The sequence below is a fragment of the Mustelus asterias genome, chromosome 1 (assembly GCF_964213995.1).
Source record: "Mustelus asterias chromosome 1, sMusAst1.hap1.1, whole genome shotgun sequence".
Classification (NCBI taxonomy): Eukaryota; Metazoa; Chordata; class Chondrichthyes; order Carcharhiniformes; family Triakidae; genus Mustelus; species Mustelus asterias.
The window spans coordinates 137,412,734-137,437,638 of NC_135801.1; the positions used below are offsets into that span (position 1 = coordinate 137,412,734).

A 24,905-nucleotide genomic window follows, 5' to 3' on the forward strand; every position below is an offset into this window, starting at 1 on the left:
ACTTTGTTACGCCCATTTTAAAAGCGTAAAAGAGACATTTAAAGTGCCTATAGTTTGCCTAAAGGATCTCTGAACTAATATTGGACCAGGCCAGTTTTTATTCATCTCTAAACCATACATTAAGTCCTTTGCCAAGTACACGCAGGGCTCCACATCTGCTAAATTTCCTCTTCCTGAAATTGGAGGAGTGGCTCAGGCTTTAGGTTTGCTTTGCTCAGGATTCTTCACCAGTTGCTGCAGCCTATATAGAACATAGAACAGTACAGCACAGAACAGGCCCTTCGGCCCACGATGTTGTGCCGAGCTTTATCTGAAACCAAGATCAAACTATCCCACTCCCTATCATCCTGGTGTGCTCCATGTGCCTATCCAATAACCGCTTAAATGTTCCTAAAGTGTCTGACTCCACTATCACTGCAGGCAGTCCATTACACACCCCAACCACTCTCTGAGTAAAGAACCTACCTCGGGCATCCTTCCTATATCTCCCACCATGAACCCTATAGTTATGCCCCCTTGTAATAGCTCCATCCACCCGAGGAAATAGTCTTTGAACGTTCACTCTATCTATCCCCTTCATCATTTTATAAACCTCTATTAAGTCTCCCCTCAACCTCCTCCGCTCCAGAGAAAACAGCCCTCAACTTTTCCTCATTAGACCTACCCTCCAAACCAGGCAGCATCCTGGTAAATCTTCTCTGCACTCTTTCCAGCGCTTCCACATCCTTCTTATAGTGAGGTGACCAGAACTGCACACAATATTCCAAATGTGGTCTCACCAAGGTCCTGTACAGTTGCAGCATAACCCCACGGCTCTTAAACTCCAACCCCCTGTTAATAAAAGCTAACACACTATAGGCCTTCTTCACAGTTCTATCCACTTGAGTGGCAACCTTCAGAGATCTGTGGATATGGACCCCAAGGTCTGTGGGTTCCTCCACAGTCTTCAGAACCCTACCTTTGACCCTGTAATCCACATTTAAATTTGTCCTACCAAAATGAATCACCTCACATTTATCAGGGTTAAACTCCATCTGCCATTTTTCAGCCCAGCTTTGCATCCTATCTGTGTCTCTTTGCAGTCTACAACAACCCTCCACCTCATCCACTACTCCACTATAGTAGGTGGCAAAAGAAACACATTTGCTCCATGTTGCAGTTGTCAAAAATATTGCTGTGGGATCAAGATGAATAGAAGTGACGACCGTAAAAATAAAATAACTGGCAAGTAGCCCCTCCCTATTACCACTGCAATCCCACCTCTCGGGACTTGCATCAAGAGCATTGACTGCTGGACAAACAGCCTGACGTTCACCCACTTTAAATGTGTGAGCTGCTTTTGGAGGCAGAGCAAGTACCATCAATTCAACCATAAGGCCCAAGGCCCAATTTTGGGCAAGCCTGAGAGGGCAGTCAGCACCTCAGCTTCAGATCTCATCTGATAGACACACCTCTGACAGTGCAGCATTTCCTCAGTACTGCACTGAAATATCAACCGAGATATTACGTGCAAGGCCATAGAGTGGGAATTGAACTCACAATCTTCTGACTCAGAGCCAAGAATTTGCCATGGCTAACCACAAAGAGTGACCAACAAGTAAAATAAACTCCTACATTGTGTCATAGAGGCAAATACCCCGGAAACCATCTTCAGATGCTTCATCAATGATCTCCCTTCCATCATACGGTCAGAAGTGAGGATGTTCACTGCTGATTATACAATGTTCAGCACCATTTGTGACTCCTCAGATACTGAAGCAGTCCATGTCGAAATGCAGCCTATGTCCAGGCTTGGACTCAGTAAGACGTTTAACAACACCAGGTTAAAGTCCAAAAGGTTTATTTGGTAGCAAAAGCCACAAGCTTTCGGAGCCTTAAGCCCCTTCTTCAGGTGAGTGGGAATTCTGTTCACCTCACCTCAGCACCTCACTATACCGCAAGCCCACGGAAAACCTCACGATGCTCCACTTCTCCAGCTTCCACCCTAAACACGTTAAAGAAGCCATCCCCTACGGACAAGCCCTCCGTATACACAGGACCTGCTCGGATGAGGAGGATTGCAACAGACACCTCCAGACGCTGAAAGATGCTCTCATAAGACTGTTCCGACGCGCCACAGCGAAAAACCGCACCAACCTCCTCAGAAGACAAACATGGGACACGGCGGACAGAGTACTTCCCCGGAGCAGAGAAGCTATGGCATCTCCTCCGGAGCCTTCAACATGTCATTGATGAAGATGAACATCTCGCTAAGGCCATCCCCACACCCCCACGTCTTGCCTTCAAACAACCGCACAACCTCAAACAGACCATTGTCCGCAAACTACCCAACCTTCAGGAGAACAGTGACCACGACACCACACAACCCTGCCACAGCAATCTCTGCAAGACGTGCCGGATCATCGACACAGATGCCATCATCTCACGTGAGAATACCATCCACCAGGTACACGGTACATTCAGCCAACGTTGTCTACCTGATACGCTGCAGGAAAGGATGTCCCGAGGCATGGGTACATTGGAGAAACCATGCAGACGCTGCGACAACGGATGAATGAACACCACTCAACAATCACCAGGCAAGACTGTTCTCTTTCTGTTGGGGAGCACTTCAGTGGTCACAGGCATTCAGCCTCTGATATTCGGGTAAACGTTCTCCAAGGCGGCTTCACGACACACGACGGTGCAGAGTCGCTGAGCAGAAACTGATAGCCAAGTTCCGCACACATGAGGATGGCCTCAACCGGGATATTGGGTTCATGTCACACTATCTGTAATCCCCACAGCTTGCCTGGACCTGCAGAGTTTCACTGGCTGTCCTGCCTGGAGACAATACGCATCTCTTTAACCTGTCTTAATGCTCTCTCCACTCACATTGTTTGTATCTTAAAGACTTGATTAGCTGTAAGTATTCGCATTCCAACCAATATTCTGTAAATTGAGTTTGTGTCTTTATATGCCCTGTTTGTGAACAGAATTCCCACTCACCTGAAGAAGGGGCTTAAGGCTTCGAAAGCTTGTGGCTTTTGCTACCAAATAAACCTGTTGGACTTTAACCTGGTGTTGTTAAACATCTTACTGTGTTTACCCCAGTCCAACGCCAGCATCTCCACATCAAGCTTGGACTGACAAGGGGCAAGTAATATTTGTGCCACACAAGTGCCAGGCAATGACCATCTCCAACAAGAGATGATCTAACCATAGCTCCTTGACATTCAATGACATTACCATCACTGAAGACTTCACCATCAACATCCTGAGGGTTACCATTGACCAGAAACTGAACTGGACCAGCTATAAACTATGAAGCTAGGCTAGCAATTAATATAAAAAATGATAGTAAAAGTTTTTATAAATATATAAAAAGGAATAGAGTGGCTAGAGTGAATGTTGGACCCTTGGAGGACGAGAGGGGGGAGTTAATAGTGGGAAATGAGGATATGGCTGAGTCTTTAAATAAGTTTTTTGTGTCGGTCTTCACGGTGGAGGACACAAATAGTTTGCCAAATATTAACGATAGAGGGTTGGCAGCAGGAGAAATACTTAATACACTTAATGTTACCAGAGAGGCAGTGCTGGGTAGACTAATGGGACTGAAGGTGGATAAGTCCCCGGGTCCGGATGGAATGCATCCCAGGGTATTGAAAGAAATGTCAGAGGTAATAGTGGATGCGTTAGTGATTATTTATCAAAACTCGTTGCATTCTGGGGTAGTGCCGGTTGATTGGAAAACGGCTAATGTTACGCCGCTGTTTAAAAAAGGAAGGAGACAAAAGGCGGGTAACTATAGGCCGGTCAGCTTAACGTCTGTAGTAGGGAAAATGCTGGAATCCATTATTAAAGAGGAGATAGCAGGGCATCTGGATAGAAATGGTTCGATCAATCAGACGCAGCATGGATTCATGAGGGGAAAGTCGTGCTTGACGAACATGTTGGATTTTTATGAAGATGTGACTAGGGCGGTTGATGGAGGAGAACCGGTGGATGCGGTGTTTTTGGATTTCCAAAAGGCGTTTGATAAGGTGCCCCATAAAAGGCTACTGAAGAAGATTAGGGCACACGGAGTTGGGGGTAGTGTGTTAAAGTGGATTGGGGACTGGCTATCCGACAGGAAGCAAAGAGTCGGAATAAATGGGTGTTTTTCCGGTTGGAGGAAGGTAACTAGTGGCGTGCCGCAGGGATCGGTACTCGGGCCGCAACTGTTTACCATTTATATAGATGATCTGGAGGAGGGGACGGAGTGTAGGGTAACGAAGTTTGCAGACGACACAAAGATAAGTGGAAAAGTGAATCGTGTGGAGGACGGAGAAGATCTGCAGAGAGATTTGGACAGGCTGAGTGAGTGGGCGAGGATATGGCAAATGGAGTATAACGTTGAGAAATGCGAGGTTATACACTTTGGAGGAAATAATAACAAATGGGATTACTATGTCAATGGAAACAAATTAAAACATGCTACCGTGCAAAGGGACCTGGGGGTCCTTGTGCATGAGACGCAAAAGCCCAGTCTGCAGGTACAACAGGTGATCAAGAAGGCAAATGGGATGTTGGCCTATATTGCGAAGGGGATAGAATATAAAAGCAGGGATGTCTTGATGCACCTGTACAGGGCATTGGTGAGGCCGCAGCTGGAATACTGTGTGCAGTATTGGTCCCCTTATATGAGGAAGGATATATTGGCATTGGAGGGAGTGCAGAGAAGGTTCACCAGGTTGATACCGGAGATGAGGGGTTTGGATTATGAGGAGAGGCTGAGGAGATTGGGTTTGTACTCGTTGGAGTTTAGAAGGATGAGGGGGGATCTTATGGAGACTTATAAGATAATGCGGGGGCTGGATAGGGTGGAGGCGGAGAGATTCTTTCCACTTAGTAAGGAAGTTAAAACTAGAGGACACAGCCGCAAAATAAAGGGGGGTCGGTTTAAGACAGAGTTGAGGAGGAACTTCTTCTCCCAGAGGGTGGTGAATCTCTGGAATTCTCTGCCCACTGAGGTGGTGGAGGCTACCTCGCTGAATATGTTTAAAGCGCGGATGGATGGATTCCTGATCGGTAAGGGAATTAAGGGTTATGGGGATCAGGCGGGTAAGTGGTACTGATCCACGTCAGATCAGCCATGATCTTATTGAATGGCGGGGCAGGCTCGAGGGGCTAGATGGCCTACTCCTGCTCCTATTTCTTATGTTCTTATGTTCTTATATAAATACTGAAGCTATAAGAGCAGGTCAGAGGCTAGGAATCCTACAGCAAATAATTCATCTCCTGACTCCCCAAAGCCTGTCCACCATCTACAAGGCACAAGTCAGGAGTGAGATGGAATACTCTCCCCTTGCCTGGGTGAATGCAGTTCCAACAAAACTCTAGCTCAATACCATCGTGATCAAAGCAGTCCACTTCATTGGTACCGCATTCATAAGCATTTACTCCCTCAGCCACCAACACACGGTTACAGCAATGTGTACCAGATGGAACTCACTGAGGCTCCTTAGGTAGCACCTTCCAAACTCATGACCATTACCATCTCGAAGGACAAGGACAACAGACATATGGGAACACCGCCATCTGAAAGCTCCCCTCCAATCCATTCGGCATCCTGACTTAGAAACTTATTGCCATTCCTTGACTGTCACTGGATCAAAATCCTGGAACGACCTCCCTAGCAGCATCGTGGGTATACCTGGACTGTAGCTATTCAAGAAGAGATCTCATAGCCACCTTCCAAAGGGCAAGGAGAGATGGCAATAAATGCTGGTCCAGCCATCATAGAAACCCTACAGTGCAGAAAGAGGCCATTTGGCCCATCGAGTCTGCACTGACCACAGTCCCACCATGGCCCTACTCCCATATCCCTACATATTTACCCACTAATCCCTCTAACCTACGCATCTCAGGACACTAAGGGGCAATTTTAACATGGCCAATCAACCTAACCCGCACATCTTTGGACTGTGGGAGGAAAGCGGAGCACCCGGAGGAAACCCACGCAGACACGAGGAGAATGTGCAAACTCCACACAGACAGTGACCCAAGCCGGGAATCGAACCCAGGTCCCTGGAGCTGTGAAGCAGCAGTGCTAACCACTGTGCTACCGTGCCGCCCCAATCAATGCACATTAATTCCCATGAATTAATAAAAAAGGTAATAATTTAAGTAACAATTTATTGCTACAATGGGAGGACATTAGCATCTTTCAGGATGGATTTTTAAGTTATTTCACAGGATGTGGACATCGCTGGCTAGGCCAACATTTGTTGTCCATCCTTGACCTTGCGAAGGTGGATGAATTCAGATGGACTGAATGGCCTTTTCCAACTGTAATTATCCTGTGAGAATGTATTGTAAAATATGTTCCTGGAATAATCCATTCAGTGGCAGGGTGGCACAGTGGTTAGCACAGCTGCCTCACAGCGCCAGGGACCTGGGTTCAATTCCGGCCTTGGGTCACTGTCTGTGTGGAGTTTGCATGTTCTCCCCATGTCTGCGTGGGTTTCCCCCGGATGTTCGGGTTTCCTCCCACAGTCCAAAGATGTGCGGGTTAGGTTGATTGGGGATTAACAGGGTAAATATGTGGGGTTGCGGGAATAAGGCCTGGGAGGGATTGTGGTTGGTGCAGATTTGATGGGCCGAATGGCCTCCTTCTGCACTGTAGGAGTTCTAATAAAATATTCTAATAATTCTAATAATCCGGTGAATATGGCAGCACGGTGACATAAGGCAGCACGGTGGCACAGTGGTTGGCACTGCTGTCTCACAGCACCAGGGACCCAGGTTCAATCCCCGGCTTGAGTCACTGTGTGGAGTTTACACGTTCCCCCCGTGTCTGCGTGGGTTTCCTCCGGGTGCTGTGGTTTCCTCCCACAGTCTGAAAGTCATGCTGGTTCGGTGCATTGACCCAAACAGGCGCCGAAGTGTGGCGACTCGGGGAATTTCACAGTAACTTCATTGCAGTGTTAATGTAAGCCTCTCTTTGACTAATAAATAAACTTTACTTTACTTTTACTTTACTTTGCAAACAATCCCATCCCCTAATGTCCATGTGTTGTATACTCGTACCCAGAGCTGACTCAGTTACTTGTTTATTGTTTAATTGCACATATTGCCGGGACATCACTTTAGTTTCATAAGATTACACCTGGACAGATTGAAATTGTGAACAGAATCGTGATGATTATCAAGTGTTCTGATCATTTCACCATGGTACTGCATGTCCAAATTGTAAATTCTCTGACAGATTTCTCTTACTGTGCTAACGAATACAAAGTTTGTGAGCCAAGTGGACATTTATAGTTGTGCAAAGCAGCCAAATTAAGAAATAAAATGATTGATAATCTATTGTAGGTACATCATTTTAATTATACCTTTAGAGAACTCAGTGATCTGGAGTGGTTACTGTGAATACAAAATTCTTTGCCAGGTTGTTTCATAGAAATGTTCACAACACAGAGAAGTTAAATGGTTCTTTGATGTCACTGTTTAATGAATTTGCTTTCTAAATTTAGAATCTATATATATTGAGTGAACAATTTAATAAGCTTTGTAACTAAATGTTGAAATTATGCTGCAAAAATACCTAATTATCTACATGCCTTTACAAAACCCATTAATTTATCTTTCTCTTTCAGTTGCTGACTGACCTGCTGTTTATTTCCGGCAATTTCTGTTTTTATTTCAGATTAGCAGCATTCACACATTTCTTTTTATCTGTATTTATCTCTTTAATCTCATTGTGTCTATTACTATATGAAGCATCAGATCAAAAAGAATTTGAGACGGTAATGCTGCATCTATTAACTTGGGACAGTTCCTGTTGGCTGCACCATGCAGTCCGCACAGTCTTTTCATGCTGCGTGCGGTTTGATCAGTTCAGTAATACTGCTACTATGGAGCTACCTATGTGTGATTCAAAATATAAGTGGACCTCTGGTCTTTCTGCGGTCAGGTTTTAATATTAAGAGAGTGTTGAAGTAGTGGGGAGGCAGAGAAGAGCTTTTTGATCCAATATTAAAACCATTCTGTACAAAGTTGCACAAGTTTCTCGGAGATCCAATGGATTATCTAGACATTTTTAAATTGAGGCTTTGTATCGGAGTGGAGTTATATCCTTAGCCAGTGTGAACATTGATGCACTGTGAGGATGCCCTGTGGGAGGTAGGCCCTAGGCCACTTAGTATGCACAAAATCAAATGCCCTGACAGTGACATTATACTACTACTTTCTGAGATTAACCTTGAAATGCTTCGTATCAACACAAAAGTACAGCATGATTCCACCCTGAACCTGTATGTTTTAAACCCTGAGGAGGGAAAAAGTAAGAACATTTTTGTTGCTCAACCTTTTGTTTGTCCCACAACGGCAGTTTTCCAAAAAAAACTATTTCTTGGGAATTTGGGCTAATAATCATCCTGTACATGATTTTGTTCGAAATCTCTTTCTCTGGCTGTATTCCCCTGTCTATTATTACCAATTTCATCTGTTCAATCATTTGCATAGATCAACTCTCATAATCAGCAGCTCCGATCTAAGGGGACATTTTGCTGGATCATCTCCGTGCAAGGAATATTGGAAAATTGGATGAGAGCACACTTGAAACATTTTCCACCCAGTTTACATTATTGAAGGAAGATTGTTTGGGTTTCTCTGCACGTATGCCCTATTGCCTGATTTTCTGGAACTCACTGCACCCAGTGTGCCCAGGCTTGGAGGCAGGAAACAGAAATTAGGGCAAGGTATGCCCCACGGGCTTCAGGACCCCAAAATCAGGGCCAAATTGGGGTCAGAATCCCACGCTGTGTGGGAAGAAACTCGGCTGTGATTTTGCCTGAATTGGCCAATTAATGGCTAGAGGGTGGACTCTCCACCTAATTAAGGAGGATGGATGGGCTCTGGAAGTTGGAGGGCCAATAAGAGGTCCTCCAGCAATGAAGAAGCAGCAGGTTGTCTTTCCAGGTAAGTGAGAGAGGGGGCACCCCAAAACGGATTTGCCCTCCCTCCAAATGTTTTAACTTCAAAATAAAAAGTGCCCTTTGCAGCTAAGCAACCATTGTAGAGTGGGAACCTCTTCTCAGGGCAGCCCATGGGTACAGCTGAAGCTAGGCAGGTGGGGAGGGCTTAAAAGTTTTCCTTGGGCATCGGCACCTCTGTCTGCCACCGGGAGGCTGCCTCCAGGCAGCTGGCCTGTTCCCCGATTGGTTGGGGGTGGGGGGGGCGGGTGCGGCCTGATGACCAACTGGAACATTCCAGTTAGCCTCTGACAATAGACCCGAATTGGCCTTTAGCAGACTCCGTTGGCTACGATACTTTGCAGGTGGATGGTGTTGTCACTTGGGAAATGGCCTGGGGGAGGATGTGTCGAGAAAGTGGCAGACCGGCCAATGGTGAAAACAGTTTGCGTCTGCCCGCCCACTTCCATGCTCACACTAGTTGGAGGCTAAAAGTTCTCCCCATAGAAAAATCTATGGCTCAGAAGGAAGCCATTCAGCCCATTATGTTCATGCCACCCAAAAAATAAATTTCCAGTCTAATCCAGCCTATCGCCTCTTGAATTGTTGCCCTGCAGGTTATGGCCCCTCAGGTGTACATCCAAGCGTGGTTTAAGTTTATTGAGTTTCCTCCTCTACCAATCACCCTTTCAGCCAGCAAGTTCCAGACCCTCACCACATGTTCCCAATTCCCCCTTAATGTTTCCACTAATTACTTTAAATCTAAGCCGCCTGGTTATTGACACCTCAGTCAAGAGAAATCTGTCCATCTACCAAGCTATTTAGGCCCTTCATCTCATTATTATGCTCAGTTTAGTAGTCCATTAATATCTGCTTGCAGTCTATATGTTTCTTCCTCACTATCAACCACACAGCCAATTCTCATATTATCCCCATGCCAAGTTAACTTAAACCCTAACCCAATAGCACCAGCAGACTGCCCTGCGAGGACATTCGTCCCAGCTCCTTTTAGGTGCAACTCATCTAGCTTGTATAGGTCCCGCCTCCCCTAGAACCAGTCTCGTTTTGCAGGAATCTAAAACCCTCCCTCCTGCGCTGTCTCTCCAGCCACATATTTGTCTGCTGTAATCTCCTATTACCATACTCAGTAATGTATGGTATCAGGAGTAATTCTGAGATCACTACTTTTGAGGTCCTGCTTGCTGGTCTCCTTCCCATTTTCATAAAATCTGCTTGTGGAACCTCATCCCTCTTACTTCCTATTTCAATGGTTTTGATATGGACCATGACCTTTGCCTGTCCACCCTCTCCACTCAGAAGTCTCTACAGCTGCTCAGTGACATCCTTTACCCTGGCACCAATGAGGCACGTACCATCATGGACTCATGTCTGCAGCCACAAAAATATGTGTCTGTTCCCTGATTATAGACCCCTATCGCTATTGCTTTCCCAATTTTTCATCCGTGTGCTACTGAGCTACCAGTTACACTGTGGGCTGGCTGCAATCCACAGGGGAATCATTACCCTCACCATAATTCTGAACTGAATCCCAGTTGAAGAGTGGGATATATCCTGCCTGGTCCTCCACGATTACAAGGCATTCACCCATTCTCTCTTTGCCCACGTACCCTTAAGCTGCAAGGTGATGACATTCAGAAACATGCTACTCACATAGCTCAAAACCTCATGACCACACCACAGTGATGCCAGCTGCTTACGCTCTGAAAGGTGGAACTCCAGTTCCTCCGGGTGATGACACTTCCTGGGCATGTGGTTGTCCAGAGCTTGAGAAGCATCTTTGCGTTCCCACAGGGAACAGGATGCATACTCCATGGGACTGAGGCACCCTTTCATGCCACTATTTATTGGACTAGCTAAATTTAACAAAAAAAGCTAAAAAACTTCACCAGCCACTCATCAATCAACATTTTCCCTGTGCTGACGTCGCTTTTAGTTTTGTTTATTACTTCACTCCCCAATTCTCACACTCCTTCAAGGCTCCAGCTCCAAACTCCTTCAAGTCAGCTGCATTTACATATTGGCTTCCAACATTGTTTTCCCTCAGGCTTGTTCTCTCTGACTAATGCTATCATAGTGCCATATAATGAGGCCATGTTACATGAAAAATGTATCCAGTAGACCGAGGAAGGAAGGTATCTGGGTAATTTTACAGATTTAGATTCCAAATGCAGTGTTGCCTGTCGGGAGCCCAATTCCTTAAAATTACCTCCATAGCTGATTGGTGATTAATCAAAGAGAAAAATTGACAGCACTTTAACAATATGCTGAAGGCACCTGTTTTAAAAGGGTTTTTTTCAGAATGCCCTCACTTTGACATTAAAGCATGCACCAGAACAAAGCTTTAATTGTCATTCTCCAATATAATGAATCAATTGTTTTAATTGCAGACATCAAGCTGTGTATTCAGTTGGTTTTGACAATATTTTCATCTGCTACTCCTCAGTTTCACAGTTCATCAAAGCAATATACAATGCTGTAAAGAAATTAACAAATGATTGGTGATGGATTGTTTGGGACCGTATGCATCTTTATCATGCATTCCTTCCATTATTTTCTATATAATATACAAATATTGACTTTTTTTTAACAGTTGTGGTGTCAAAATATCCCCTCGCTGACTTTAAAATGATCTATTATGGATTTTGACTCAGTCCAAAAAGGTATTGTCAACTTACGGGATGTTTTGACACGATAACTAAGAAAAAAACAGTGACTATTTGTGTAATATATAATTGTTAAGATGTCAGTAAAAGGTTCCATCTTTACTTTTCCAGAGTGAACTACATCCAGGAATGCAGGCAGATAAAGGAGGGTTCATCTGGAAAGATAGGTGGATAACCCTTATATGTTTTTATGTTGTTGTTAAAGGGTTATCTTCTGTTATTTTATCAAAATTATCATTATGCATGTAGAATGATGTATTTATTACGTTGCACCATGCCAGAAGTTATATTGTTTTGTTTTACAGGAAAGAAGAATTCGCTCCTTCTACATAAGGTCCAACGAGATCTGAACACCGGTGTTTTTGATAACCAAGAGACTGAACTTCTCAAAAAGATGGTGAAGCAGGACCGGGAGATGGTGCAATTGATGGAAACACCCCTTAATACATCTTTTGGGGTATTTCCCCCATTCTCTGGCAACTCAGTCATCAGAGCTTCTATGCAGTCACATCCACCAAGTATAGCACAGTTAGATTTTCAGCAGACTTCTTCACCAAATTTGAATACCAATTCACCATCTTCTCAGTCATACACAAGGCCACCCCAATTGGTTCAGACTGCACGCAATCAGAGTTCATCCACGCCTAGCCCACAGGCAGTGGTGCCATCACCCGGTTCTTTTAATGCTGTAGTTTCCAGTCCTTCTGTTCAAAGTCCATTGGCAGGCCGAACTTTCCAATATGGTTCACCAAATGTGTCACAGATGTCCTTGATGCAGCAACAGCAACTACACACCCCAGCCCAACGGCGCGATTCTAACAAAAGCACACAGGGCTTGCAAACAAGCAGCCTGAGCAGAGAAGCAAGACCTCTCTCAGCATCTCAGCCCTCTCTGCCTCACGAGGTGACACCATTAATTGTCAGACCGCATCCATCTTCCGGAGAATCATTAGCAACTGTACCTGCACCTCTCCCCACAACGCAAGGTGCGGGGCCTCAAGGAGGGATCCGAAGCACTGTTCCTCAAAGGGTGGCCCTCTTCCGGCATATGTCCTCAGGAGCTTTGCCACCACTCCGAGGGCCACAGGTAGCTCCACCAGCCCAAAACGTGGAGACATCTACAGTCTTAAATACAGATACTAATCAAGGAAGACCACGATTTCCCTCCAATTTATGACCTTAAAGGTTTTTGTTCAGTACCGACTTGTTATCGTTAAATACTGAGATTCTTCACCAATGTACTATAAGTCAACCTCATCATTCATGAGGATAGTCTTATCATCTCCTGACAGATTGGACACTGCTGTCCTCATCACATGCACAGCTCAACGAATGTAAGATATGACAGAATAAAAGATTATAAATCATAGTTTTCAGAGTTCTAATTAGTATATCACCAGTCTTCCTTCCCCATGGATTTTGGACATGTTGAATTGTTTTATAAACTCTTGTAAAATAAGAGCAATGTAACAATAACTCATCAGCTGGATCAATAATATTGTTGAAACAAAAATCTCTTTGAGTGCACAACAATGCATATCCAGTTCAGGACTGAGTTTTTAAAAAGTATATCAATGCTGCTCCATATAGCATCATCTACACCATTCAGTGTTTCTTGCTCGAGAACTATTCATCAAGATATTGTGTCCTTTATCAGCAAAGCATGCAACATCTAATATGTTTTGTAATGAACTTTCAATAGATAATTCTGTAAATTCTGTTCCAGTATTATACTGGGTGATATTTCTGCATGTTCATAGATGGACTAAGGACCAACTTGAAAAAAAAATCTGACATCTCTTCTAAATAGATAAGACATTCCTTGTTTCAGCTTCAATGTTAAATGTATGCTTCATTTTAATGAATTCCGCTAAAGAACATTTACCTACGACATGCAAATGGACAAAAGAATGCATCCATATCTTCAATGTTACTATAAATACAAAATTGCTTATTGTGGTAACTAGGAATTTTTCATTCATGTTATTTTCTTCCTTACTTGTATCATCATTTCCCATTAAGCTTTAATAAAATAAATAAATTTGTAGGCCAGGAAGGTAGTTTAAAAAAAATACATTCAAAGACATCACTTGATGTCGGTGAATACTGTGCTGTGCAATTTGCAATGTCTTATTTCATTAAAACAGTGGTTTATTGGTTAGATAACACCTACAGGTCAGGTTAAACAGATCTTTTTCCTTTATTTTGTTTCCTTGTTTTCATTGTATTTGGTAACATATCTTCTATGTTTAAAATTTGTAGTTCATACGTGTTGATTTTAGAGGAAAATAAAATCCACATTTATTTCTGTGTATGATGTTATGATACATCATTAAAGATAAGATTTAAAGCCATACTCTCATATAATTTTAATGGTATTTTTAAACTCCTTAAGAAGTTCATATCGATTGTAAACTGCTTCTACTTTTTGTCTCTGTAAACTTATTTTTGAAACATCTTTTTAAAATTGTGAGGTCATTGGTCTTAACACTGGTTTGGAAGGTCATGAGAAGCCCCATATCCTTTCAGTGTGATTCGGTTTTGTACCAAAATTAAACCAGTCCCGAATGTCTGATCAAACTGAAATTCACAGACATGTTTATCTCTTTCAACAAGGCTACAGTATTTGTCTGATAATTTTTCACACCTCAACGATTAATACTGTGGTTGTCTATGATCTTGATGAATAACGGATACATTTGACTAAAATCATGTTTATAAATTATGTCACTTTCCCACAGGAGAGAATATGGCTTTAACTTGAACTATAAGTTTATCACATGCAGCACAAATGGCGACATTTTTTTTGGAATGCAAAACAATGATTATTACTAAAGGAATCAGACGGAACAAATAAAGGAAAATGATTATTTCAATAGGAAATTGTGTTTTGTGAGGTTCCTTCTTGTGTCTTTGGATTCATTTAACATTATTTTGCTTTCCTTTGTAATTATTTCAAAAGGATTATCTTTGTAAAAGACATTCATAAGTTATGGTGTGCCTAAATTGTGGTCATTTTATATTTGTATGTATGCAAAAGAAAGTTAAATTGTTTTTTTTTTAAATCTCCATCTTCATAATTTCAGAGAAAGTGATTGGAAATCCAGAAAGCCAATATCAATGGATAAAGCCATCCATGTATCTGTTCTAAAGTCAGGTTTATGCCCATTGCAGATGGCACAAATTAATGTATATATCAATATATATGCAGAAATTGAATAAGATTGAATAGGATTATCATTATGTAAAATATAAAAGATATATATATATATATATACTGAATTCTGGTGTTGACACCATGACCTCAAATAGTTAATCTTTGTATATATTTACATTAAGATGTGATAATGCTGCACAGTTTAACTGTAGTTCTCATGTTCATTAACTCCATGTGGCAAAAGCAGGCGCTGTTTGGATGTACAATGTTGGATAATGGTGCTACTGGAAGAAACATTGAATGTAACATTCTTGTTGAAAGACAACATAGTGGATGAGCTAAATTATTTTTTTTGCTGTCTTTGCTTGTAATGAAACTTTAATGGACATTTGAACATAAAAGGAGCAAAATATTAAAAATCAACATTATCCAAAGTGAGTTGCTAATCAGTGAGGTTCTTCAGCTGTGCATCCTGTAAACCTAGAATCAGAATCATATAATGCTAGAGTGTAGAAGGAGGCCATTCAGCTCATTGAGTCTGCACCAAAGCTATTTCCGTAACCCCACATATTTACCCCGCTAATCGCCCTAACCTACTGGGGCATTAAGGGGCAATTAAGCGTGGCCAATCCACCTAACCTGCACATCTTTGGACTGTGGGAGGAAACCAGAGCACCTGGAGGAAACCCACGCAGACACGGGGAGAATGTCCAAACTCCACACAGACAGTGACCCAAACCGGAAATCGAACCCAGGTCCCTGGCACTGTGAGACAGCAGTGATAACCGCTGACGAGCTTGCATGGAAATCCATTGTTTCATTTTATAGTCTACAATCAGACATGTCCTATCCAGGAATGGATTGCCCTTTGCTTACACAGGTTTCTAGCTCTTAGGTTTCTGTTTTCCCAAAACAAAGTATTTTTACTTGTTTGTGGATTGAGTGAATTGCTGGCAAGGCCAATATTTATGGACCTAATGAGCCTTGAGAATGTGCTGCTGAGCAGTCGATCTGGTGTAAGTACCCTCATGGTGCTGTCAGGAAGAGAGTTCCAGGGTTTTTGCCCAGTGATGGTGTCAGTGGCAATATAGTTAGAATGACACATGACTGGGAAGGAGAACTTCCAGGTGGTGGTGCTCCAATGCATCTGCTCTCCTTGTTCTTCTAGGTGGTAGAGCTCGTGGGTTTGGAAGGTGCTGTTGAAGGAGCCTTGGTGGGTTGCTGCAGAAGGCAGAGTATTTATTGACCAGTCAATTCACTGCCATCCATTCTGCTCCCTAGCCAAAGTTAAAAATACCAATTATATTGCTGGTGCTTAATGCACTGAAATATTTATACAGCAGTGGTAAATTTCCTGCTACTTTCTACCCATGGCAAGAATCTGAGCCAGGCTAGCTGGCTTGTCAATCCTTAATGTCTGGGACCAGTATTTCTTCTGTAACAGAATATTCATCCTGGAGGTTCTCCACCCACATTCCTCTTCTATGTCGCAACACTACTAATCTCTGTGTCCACTCCTGGGAAATACCCCTCCACAATTCACTTGAAACTTCAAAATCCCAACTATCTTTGGCTCTACTTTCACCACTATTTTTGCAGATATCGATTTGCTCAACCTCACTCTTAGCTTCACCTTTGAAACCATGGTCGCCACTAAAACCGTTACTTTCTCTCACCTTGGCTGATCCCCCTAGTATGGCCTTCATCTCTGTTCCTTTCATCCAAGGGATGCAGACTTGAACTATTATGGTCTTTAGTCATTCACTGCCAGCTCTGACTGGACCACATGAAGCATTATTGGCTCACTATTCCAGGGCTCTCCTGTAATGTAAGATAACCGCAACTTATTCTCTCTGCTACAGACCATCTTCTTAATGTCTTCTCTCCTGCCTCTTACATCATCACACCATTTACAGCATGGAAACAGGTCCTTTGGCCCAACTTGTCCATGACGCCCTTTTTTTTTAAACCCCTAAGCTAATCCCAATTGCCCGTATTTGGCCCATATCCCTCTATACCGATCTTACCCATGTAACTGTCTAAATGCTTTTTAAAAGACAAAATTGTACCCGCCTCTTCTACTACCTCTGGCAGCTTGTTCCAGACACTCAGCACCTTCTGTGTGAAAAAATTGCTCCTCTGGACACTTTTGTATCTCTCCCCTCTCACTTTAAACCTGTGCCCTCTAGTTTTAGATTCCCCTACCTTTGGGAAAACATGTTGACTATCTACCTTATCTATCTACCTTATCTATGCCTCTCATTATTTTATAGACCTTATAGAATCACCCCTAAGCCTCCTACGCTCCAGAGAAAAAAGTCCCAGTCTATCCAGCCTCTCCTTGTAACTCAAACCATCAAGTCCAGGTAGCATCCTGGTAAATCTTTTCTGCACTCTTTCTCGTTTAATAAGATCCTTTCTATAATAGGGTGACCAGAACTGCACATAGTATTCCAAGTGTGGCCTTCCCAATGTCTTGTACAACTTCAACAAGACGTTCCAACTCCTCTATTCAATGTTCTGACCGATGAAACCAAGCATGCCGAATGCCTTCTTCACCACTCTGTCCACCTGTGACTCCACTTTCAAGGAGCTATGGACCTGTACCCCTAGATCTCTTTGTTCTGTAACTCTCCCCAATGCCCTACCATTAACTGAGTAAGTCCTGTCCTGGTTCAATCTACCAAAATGCATCACCTCGCATTTGTCTAAATTAAACTCCATCTGCCATTCGTCAGCCCACTGGCCCAATTGATCAAGATCCTGTTGCAATCCGAGATAACTTTTTTCACTGTCCACTTTGCCACCAACCTTGGTGTCATCTGCAAACTTACTAACCATGCCTCCTATTTTCTCATCCAAATCATTAATATAAATGACAAGTAACAGTGGACCCAGCACTGACCCCGGAGGCGGACCGCTGGTCACAGGACTCCAGTTTGAAAAACAACCCTCTACCACCACCCTCTGGCTTCTGTCAAGAAGCCAATTTTGTATCCATTTAGATACCTCACCCTGGATCACATGAGATTTAACCTTATGCAACAACCTACCATGCGGTACCTTGTCAACTCGTGAAGGGCTCTTGGGGCAAGATGTACAGTTAGGGAATGAGGTGAGGAGTGGGGATCGTGATGAAGAGGAGAGCTAGGAGGCAGCACTCATAGGAGTCAGAGCTGGCGGGAATGCCCAATTCGGAGAGGGGGTCCATGCCCATTAATCTCCCCACCAGCCTCAAAAATGAGACTAGTCTGGAACCCATCTTTAACTGGCAAATACTTGGCCTCTTGAGACCTCAATTGAGGCAAGGGCAGGTGTGCCACCCCAAATAAAATTGAAAACAGGTCATGAGTAACCAGGAGTGTGATGAAAAAGCCACTGGGGAATTTTATTAGTCCAAAGCCTGCAAACCCATCACCAGGGGACCATAAAATTCTGACCTTGGACTTCTTTGTCAGTAAGATCAAGAGCAGGCACCCAGCTACTTCTGCGACTTCCTTTCTATCCACCAGCTCACCAGACCAAGCTTCCTCTGAAGTGTTTCTCTACCCTCACCCTGAACTCCCATTGATCTACATTTGCTCTTCAGCCATCCTCATGCCATCTAAAAGCTGATATTGCCCATGACACCCTCCCCCTGTTTCCTCAATTTTTTTCCCACCTGACCATTGACAACCCCAACGCCTGTTCTTGATTCCCATGTTAGTTATATAATTGTTCCCTCTCCACAGGTATTGTCCCTCCTTCAAATATGCTGTCACCACCTCTCTTGTCAAAAAAACCAAACATTGACACCATCGTACTTGTGAACAGCTGCCCAATTTCCAACCTCCCTTTCCTCTATAACATGGCCAATGTAATGTTCTGGGTATATGGGTTCAAATTCCACCACAGCAACTGATGGAATTTGAATTCAATTGATAATCTGTAATTGAATATCAAGTCTTAGTAATGGTGACCATGAAACCATTCTCGATTGTTGTTAAAACCCATCTGGTTCACAAATGCCCCTTTAGGGAAAGAAATCTACATTCCTTACCCAGTCTGGCCTACATGTGACTCTATACTCACAATTCTTAACTGCCCTCTGGAATGGAGTGGTAAGCCACTCAGTTCAAGGGCAATTAGGAATGGACAATAAATACTGACCTAGCCAGCAACATCCACATCCCAAGAAAGAATAAATAAAACAATATTTTAAAAAGAAAAATAACCTCCCAAATCTGTGCCCATTTGTCCCAGAGCTCCATGAATCCTTCCAAACAAGTTTCTGTCATGTCACAGTACCAAATCGGATCTTATCTAAATCATAAGCACGCCATGTTACTTTGGCAATGATAAACTATCCCTCCACATCCTTCCCACTCCAACTGCAGCCTTTTACACAGTTAACCACACCATTCTCTTCCAACGCATAGGAACATAGGACTTAGGAACAGGAGTAGGCCATCCAGCCCCTTGAACCTGCTCTGCCATTCAATAAAATCATGACAGATCTTGTTGTGTTCTCAACTCTCACTAGCCTCTCACTGGCTAGGACTGCACTTGCCTGGTTCCATTCTTATCTATCTAAACAACTAGAATCAATGGTTTCTCTTCCCACTCCTTCTGTATGGGTGCCTCCCAAGGATCCTTCCTTGACCCCCTCCTCTTTTTCATTTCATTTCTGCCCCTCCAAAAGCACTGCATCAATTTTCATATGTCTTCTGATGTCACCCAACTCTCTCCAATCCTCCACTGTCTCTAAATTATTGGACTGCTTGTCTGACATCCAATATTGAAGAATTAGTAATTGCCTCTAATTAATCATTGGGAAAACTGAAGCCATTGCCTTTAATCCCCACTACAAAATCCAACTCTCCCTGGCAACTGTTTGAGGCTATTTGAAACCTTGTTGGCCTATTTCACACCAAGATAAACTATTGGCCACATATTTGCACCACCTAGTTTAACATCCAAAACATTGCCACTACCGTAGCCTCAGTGGGTCTATTCCTTAAGCCCTCATTGTTACTACAAGACTTGACTATGCAACATACTCACATCCACCCTCCCACAATCTACCCTCTATAGACTCCAGGTTGTTCAAACCTCTCCTGACTTTATCCTTACTTGCACCAAATCTGATTTACCCATTACCTCTGTGTGGTTAAGCAATGCCTCGATTTTAAACTTCCCATCTTGTTTTCAAATCCCTTCACTGCCTTGCTACTTCCCTATACCTGTAACCTCCCACAGCACTACAACCCTCCAATATAACAATACTCCTCTAATTCTGGCCTCTTGAACACCTCTGATTTTAACTGCTCCAGCATTGGTGGCCATGCCTTCAGCTGCCTAGAGCCCCAACTCTGGAATTCCCTCCCTATGCCTCTCAACCTTTCTATTCTCTTTTATGACACTCCCTAAAACTAATCTCTTTGACTGAGTCATATGCCCACAAATCCCCTTACACTAGCCTGACATTTTGTAAAGACAGAAGGACTCCGTGCCTTAGCCAAAATGGTGCCGGAGCCTGGAGTCTGGAAGTCTCATCCCTGAAACCAACACCCATCACATCCGCTGGGTGGTGGCAACGGGTCCAGGACATATTTTGCAGTTCACAGTTGCAGCGGCACATTTAAAATTGTAGCTGCCTTCAAGCAGAAGCAATTTTGGTCATCGAAGAGTCAGAAAGACAACTCACGGGCTTTAAATATTTGAAGGGATGATCTGAACCTACCAGAATTCTTCGGAGTGGTAAGGTCTCCCCTGAGAGGGGTAAGGTACCCCTTTTGGGATTGTTGAGAGTAGACATGAATGGGCGTGAAGAAAGGATAAGCTTTGTGGAATTGTCAAACCTTTAAATCTCCTGCTGTTTAAATTTTAAGGATTAAAAAAACAGCAAACATGAATTTGAAAAAAAAGTAGGCATGTGCAATTTTATGAGATATTTGTTGACATAAGTCTGAGTGCCCTCATTATAGTATTATTTCTGTTTGACTTCTTCCACAACCTATTGGATGGGCTGAATCATACAAAAAATTGGCAGAGTATCAGTTCTGGTGAGAAAATTGGCGTGAAACTCTCCAGATCCACTGGCCAGTTCTGTCTCCAGATCTTGTCACTTTAACTGGCAAAAAAAATGGACATGGTTTGCTCCATCACTCTGGCGAGGTGGGGTCTCTGAGATCGGAGTTCTTCTTTTAAAGGGCACCCCGATCACTGAAACAAAAACTGATCTCCCCACCTTCATTAGTTTTCTGTGACCTTCTCCTACACCCTCTCGATCATCCCCGGCATGACCACCTTCCCCTCCCCGTGCGCCACACTCCACCCCCAATCATCCCCAGCATTGCCCCCCTCCCAACATCATCCCCAGAATCTCCGCCACCCCAATCTTCGTCGACGTTCTCATCAGTCTCTATGTCTGTCCCCCCACCACAAAAAGATGAATCTCCGCATGTGAGGCTCCCTCTAGGGCCTGCCCCGGCACTGCCTCCGGCACAGATCGGCACTGACAGATTGGGCTATATTGACTATTGCACCCCCAAAGGGAATCCCCTCAACTGGTTCACGTGTGGGAGAATCTGTTGTATGTTACATTGGCAACACATGGAAATCTCGTGAGGGGGAAAATATGGCGAGGGGGGTGTTTAATTAGATTTAAATTTATTTAAACATATTGAAATCAGGTTGTCGCCCATTATAGAGCTGGCGTGAACCTGGTTATGTTGCCGGAAAGGAGTGGCAGAAATCAGAGATCGCGATCGCGCCAGCAAGATTTGCAATTTCCCTGTTTCAGCAGTTTTTGAGCCCGAAGGGCAAAGGGAGTGAGAAGGATGTCGACGAAGATCGGGATGGGAGGGAGATTCTGGGAGTGATGGGGGGAGGGGGGGGCAATGCTGTGGATCATCGAGACCATCGTTCTTGAGCCCTAATGGTAATTTCACAGATGGAAAGTGCGGGCTCAAGATCCTACCCATTATCACACTGGGGGACCTGTAAGTTCATAGTTTTACTGACTGCTCCAAGTGGTTATAAAGAGATTAGCTGCCTTTGATATGGGGTCATAAATACAAATGTTTGATTTTAAAAGGGACTAAGTACTTACTCAAGGGGATTTAAATGTATTTAATGTATTTGTATCAGTAAACATTTTTTTATATAGTGAAGTCTGTAAGAGATACTTCTTACTATTTTATTTAATCTCACCATGGTTCCTGAGTCTCCCTATGATGAATAACGCGGTGAGTTGGCATGGAAGGTGTAAGGGTAAAGTGTGGTGGGTGGAGGGGCATGGATTGGTACGAGTTAGCACTGAGTTGGCATTAAGGGCTATGGAAATGGATAGGGTGTCAATGATTGGTACGAGTTGACAGTAAATTGGCATGAAGGGTTTGAGAGACCATGGGGGAGGTGGGTGGAGGGCATGACATGGCATGAGTTGACATGTTCTTCTGGGTTATGGTGAGCAGGTGGGTAAGTGGAGCTGAGTCCACAAAAAGATCAGCCATGATCTTATTGAATGGCTGAGCAGGCTCGAGGGGCCAGATGGTGCAAAATACCAGAACACCGAGGCAGGCCTTTTAACTGACTGTCTCAACACCCAACAGCCCTTGTGGCTACTTCCCAACTGTTTCTGGGGTGGTGGGCCCGACCTTTATTAACAGCTACACCACCTCCCAACCCCCCACAAACAATGAAAATCTGACTGTCCGAGGCACTCTCTCCCGAGTCAGGTTTGCAGAGTGGAAATTTTTCCCAACTCAACAAACCTGACTAGGAGTTCTCCCAACTCTGTGCTCTGGGATCAGGAGCGAAAATTCAGGACATGGTGTCAAATTCTACTTCACAATGTTCCTGTGAACAGACCTGGGATGTTGTATTATGGTAAGGTGTTATATAAACACAACTTGTTGTTGCTTTCAATTCTCCCTGGGACCCCGCAGGCAACTTAACCCAAAGACGCCTTGTCGCTCGTTGGTCATTAGAAAATTTACAAGTACAGGTGTGAGCTCTCAATAGGTGAACAACAGGAAGTCTTCCTGAGAGGCAGAGCGAGCAGCACAAATTACCTTAAAATGTATGAGTGCACTGCCACCATCCTGCTGATCACAAAATGGACACACCTGAGAAAGGCTCAGCATCTGCCTGTCGCTGCTGGATACATCTGAACATTACCATTCTCCTGCTAATGCTGCCCAGCTGCCTTTGCCCCATTTTTTCAGAATTTCTTCATGTGTTATTGGACCGGTATTAGCCTTTTGGTACAACTGCAGGTCTTCTACAGCACAGCTTACAATACATAAGTCACCTTGATTTGCCAGACAATTGAGTCCAATGGCAGGTACCAGGCTTTGGTGCTACCACAACCACCCTCCCCCCCCCCCCACCCCCCACTTTTCCGAAAGTAAAAAAACAGTGGAACTTAGGAAATGACTGGCACTTGTCCAAACTGCTCTTGTTTAACTTAAAATGAAACTTCAGTTCAGACCAGTACCGGTCATTTTCATTTTCATATTTTACTATTTTTCCCTTATCCCGTCTCAAAGGCTTTCACCTGAGTCTTGGGGATCTCATACTCAAGCCTCATTTTTGCATGTCTAAGAGTTTGGAAACATAAACGTTAAATATTTGGACAGAACTGCCTTATACTGTACGATCTTAAGCTTTATTGAAACTTTACTATCATTGAACATAAACTTAAAATGTCAAGAGTGTTTCTGGCCCCAACTGTCTCCATTCAAAAATTGCAATCCACTTTAGAACCTCCAGGTATTAATTTAAAAAAAACAACTATTGGGACTAATCATTAATTTGGACTGGCTTTTATGGCACAAACCATGTTAAGTTGTTCAGTGGGAGGAAGGATGTTGATGGGCATGAGATCTGAACTCAGTCTGTGTAATTGCTAGTAGACTTAATAATGTGGCCAATGTTTTTGCCTCAGTTGCCAAAGTCAAAGGATATCGGGGCTCATTGTCTAAGCAGTAACCTGTTCAAATAGCTGCAAAGGAATGCAGACATATTCTTAAAATCCTTCAGAATAACCAAGATTGGTTCCAAATTTTTCATAGGAAAGCTAAGAAAATCATTTGCAGGATGATTAGGCAGCACCACTTACAGGGCACGCAATGATGCATAAATAAATCCAAATCAGCTTTTCTCACTGCCAACACTATCATAATTCATCATGGAAAGAATTCCTTCGGTCAGCACCAGCGTCTGTCCGATCCAGTGCATTGCAATAAGTCATGGTCATGATTCCCTGGACAGCAGGGATCCTATATGCTTCGGAGACGGACAATCAACAGTAGGCACCTCAAAGCGCTGGAGTGGGTGCCTTTGCAAGATCCTTCAAACTCCTAATAACCTCCAATCAATGCCATAAGGGTCTCCTTTCAAACTGTGCAGAATTTTAATTTTACATTTGGTGAAGACAATAATTTCTCCCTCAATGTCAGTAAAACGAAGGAGATAGTCATCGGCTATTCATTGGCTACAGGAAGCATAGTGTCTATGGAAATGGTCGAGAGCTTCAAGTTTCTCGGTGTTCAAATCACCAACAACCTGCCCTGGTCCCTCCATGCCGACGCTACAGTTAAGAAAGCACCTCTACTTTTCAGGAGGCTAAGGAAATTTGATATGTCCGCCAAAACTCTCACCAATTTTTACAGATGCACCTTAGAAAGCATGGTATGGCTTCTGCTCCAACCAAGACTGCAAGAAAGTACAAAGTGTTGAAAACGTAGCCCACTCCATCATGCAAACCAATCTCCAATCCATTAACTCTGTCTACATTGCCTTTTTCCACCTTTTTCCATTGGGGAAAGGATACTGAAGTCTGAGATCACATACCAATTGACTCAAGAACAGCTTCTTCCCTGCTGCTCTCAGACTTTTGAATGGATCTGCCTTATATTAAGTTGATCTTTCCCTACACCCCAGCTATGACTGTAACACTACATCTGCACCCTCTTGTTTCCTTCTCTCATGTGTACTCTATGAACGGTATGTTTTGTTTGTATAACATGGAAGAAACAATACTTTTCACTGTATCTCAATACATGTGACAATAATAAATCAAATCAACAAACATCCATGACAAAATATTGGTTCAAGATGCACTGTTTTAGACTGGAAATT

At 43.4% G+C, this 24,905-nt stretch overlaps 1 protein-coding gene across 1 annotated transcript in view; it reads left to right on the forward strand.

The window, feature by feature from the left end:
- The window catches only part of LOC144511175 (potassium/sodium hyperpolarization-activated cyclic nucleotide-gated channel 1-like), a 299,779-nt gene extending 286,982 nt beyond the window's left edge, over nt 1-12,797 (forward strand). Inside the window, exons 8-9 of the mRNA XM_078241277.1 lie at nt 11,926-12,205; nt 12,254-12,797. Coding sequence (XP_078097403.1) covers nt 11,926-12,205; nt 12,254-12,797 — 824 coding nt within the window. The remainder of the gene's footprint in view (nt 1-11,925; nt 12,206-12,253) is intronic.
- Nucleotides 12,798-24,905: the final 12,108 nt, after the last annotated feature.